The sequence below is a fragment of the Nasonia vitripennis genome (assembly GCF_009193385.2).
Source record: "Nasonia vitripennis strain AsymCx chromosome 4 unlocalized genomic scaffold, Nvit_psr_1.1 chr4_random0005, whole genome shotgun sequence".
Classification (NCBI taxonomy): Eukaryota; Metazoa; Arthropoda; class Insecta; order Hymenoptera; family Pteromalidae; genus Nasonia; species Nasonia vitripennis.
The window spans coordinates 1,492,232-1,495,165 of NW_022279640.1; the positions used below are offsets into that span (position 1 = coordinate 1,492,232).

General features: G+C 32.5%; 1 protein-coding gene across 1 annotated transcript; it reads left to right on the forward strand.

Annotated features, from left to right (window-relative positions):
* The first annotated feature begins 321 nt into the window (after positions 1–321).
* LOC116417093 lies at positions 322–2,607 on the forward strand. The gene is made up of 2 exons (XM_031928248.1): positions 322–2,313; positions 2,366–2,607. Exons 1-2 carry the CDS (start codon positions 1,529–1,531, stop codon positions 2,373–2,375), a joined length of 795 nt encoding a protein of 264 aa, XP_031784108.1. The 5' UTR covers positions 322–1,528; the 3' UTR covers positions 2,376–2,607.
* The last annotated feature ends 327 nt before the right edge of the window (positions 2,608–2,934 follow it).

Here is a 2,934-nt window from a genome sequence, read left to right on the forward strand (position 1 = left end):
GCATCCGCAGGTATCCAGTAGACCTCTGTTTTACCACTTGGACCAATCGGTTCTCTCTTACGCTAGTGACACAGCAGCTATCTCTCCCTCTCTCTCTCTCTCTCTCTCCCTCTCTACTGCATACACACACGTAGCTTTTTCTCTCGCGCTTTGCTCACACATCTGACAGTGGTCAAGTAGTAGGCACACGCACACTACTTCCACATTGAGCATTAGACCTCTGTTTTACCATCCAACACTCGTTTAGTCGTATCTGCTGGTTAAGAATAGATCTTTTTTATCTACTTTTTATCTTATTTACTTTACAATATCAATCACAAATATCCGCATTAAAATATATAAATTAAACAATATTTTGTTTATTTTATTAATAGATATCAACTGTGAAAATGGTGGATATTATAAATGAATGCCTACAGCAAGTTAAGCTCTTGGAAGAGGTCGAAAGATTATTATTTTCTGCTACAAGTACAGTTGATTTATCCACTGTAATACGATGGAACCATCAATTTCTTTTAACATTAAAGACATTTCGTAAAGTTTTGAGTAATAAAAAGCTTACCGTTCAAGAACGACAACGCATTATATGTACAATGGAAAAAATAGAATGTATGAGAACAAGACTTAAAATTATGACTAGAAAAAAAAGCGGTGCTGGAGTACAAGTAAATAAACAAAATTCTCTATTTCACATCATGTAAAAAGAGTAATCATATCAATCTTCTTTTACTCACAAATGATAATTTAGATGGTGGTGATGTTGATGAAAGTGATGAGTTTTTATCTCAATCACATTATGTATACATTAAAAGTCTGTCACGTTTAATCAGTAATAATTTGACAAATAGAAAAAAGTAAATTTATGTTTGCGATAGATGTTTAAATTTTTTTTATAAAGAAGATGACTTAATTTCCTGGGACGCTATGCTCAAACATACAGGTGTACAATTAAAACTTCTAACAGACATTGACATGGTACTTTTTATAGAACGAGGAATTCGAGGTGGTTTGAGTCAGTGCTCTAATCGGTATGCAGCAGCTAATCATAAGTACATGCTTGAAAAGTATGATAAAGATAAAGCAAATGAATACTTGATTTATTTAGATGCAAATAATTTATACGGATTTGGGCTTTCACAGTGTCTTCCGTATGATGAATTTCAGTGGCTTGAAAATTGTGAAAGTTTTGAATTATCGCATCAGACGCTTCTCATAGTTATATTTAGAAGTAGATTTAGATTATCCTCCTGAAATACACGATGATCATAATGATTTACCATTCTGTCCAGAACATGCAAAACCTCCGGGATATAAGTAGGAAAAACTTTTAGCTACACTTCAACCTAAAAGAAATTAACTTATTAATTATATTGCTCTGCAACAAGCTCTTTCAAACGGTCTTCGACTCGTTAAAATACATAAAATTCTAAAATTTAAGCAGTCTCCCTGGCTCAAATCATATATTGATTTGAACACTAGTACGAGGGCAGTAGCAAAAAATGAATTTGAAAAAAACTTTTTCAAACTAATGAATAATGCTGTATTTGACAAGACCATGGAAAATATTAGAAAACGAGTTACAGTCAAACTAATGAGTAAATACGATGGAAGATATGGTGTCGAAGCTCAAATTTCGAAGCCAAACTTTCACAGTATTTCCATATTTAATGATAATCTAGTTGCAATACAGTTAAATAAGACTGATATACTTATGAATAAGCCAATCTATGTTGGGCTTGTAGTTTTAGATCTCTCCAAGACACTGATGTATGATTTCCATTATAATTATATACGGCAAATGTACAAAGATAATTGTAAATTATTATACACAGATACTCATAGTTTTATATATGCTGTTAAATGTGATGATTTTTATGAAGATATGAAGAAGAATATTCATAAATTCGATACATCAGATTATCCGGCAGACAATGTATTTAATATGCCATGTGTTAATAAAAAGGTCGTAGGACTTATGAAAGATGAATGTAATGGTCAGATTCTTACAGAATTTGTTGAATTGAGAAGCAAAATGTACAGTACACGCGTTAATAATCAAGATAGTATGAAAAAAATCAAGGGTATCAAAGCTTCAGTTGTAAAGAAAACCATTGAATTTAATGACTATTTGGACTGTCTACGTAATTCACGCATTCAGAGTCGAGAGCAGTACGCTATAAGATCCAAAGTTCACAAGGTGGAGACCATTAGACAGAGGAAGATTGCTCTCAGTCCTTACGATGATAAAAGATTTCTTCAAGATAATACTACTGATACGCTTGCCTGGGGGCACTATAAAATATTACAAAATGGGTAAGTTCGAATTATACACATACGCACATATTTCACGTAAAATTCAATTTAGAAACGTCTGATTCCAGCAAAGAGAAGCGTGTACGATTCAAGAAAGAACCAACCATACACTTGATGTATAAATGGAAATTTGCGCATCATGAAGCTCGATGTGGCAAGTGGGAACAGGTTGCACGCGATCGAGAACGTTTTAGGAGAAGAATTTTACAAATAAATGAAATTATATTGCCAGTACTTGTAAAAAAATTGAAGGAAATGTAAATAAATGAACAATAAATTTTACATCAATTATAATTTATTAATGTTTTCTTTTTTTACATATCATTTTTATTAATCCAACTGTTGTGAGTATCGTCAAAACCTAACCATTTTACATAAACTCTATCACTACTTTTTCTTAAAACTTTCTCAATCAAATAGACATCTGGATATTTAGTCTTGAGAAGTTCTTCCTCGTAGAATCCTCCAGCTATTGGTTTGTCTTGATAATCTTTTAGATGATAAGTATAGGGTTTCGTAGGTGAAACTCGCGTTATTGTAAAGACTTCAGTTGACCAATTGGGTGTATAGCCCTTATCGAAAACCTCCTTGATTCGGCTTACATGTACTTTATCTTCAATT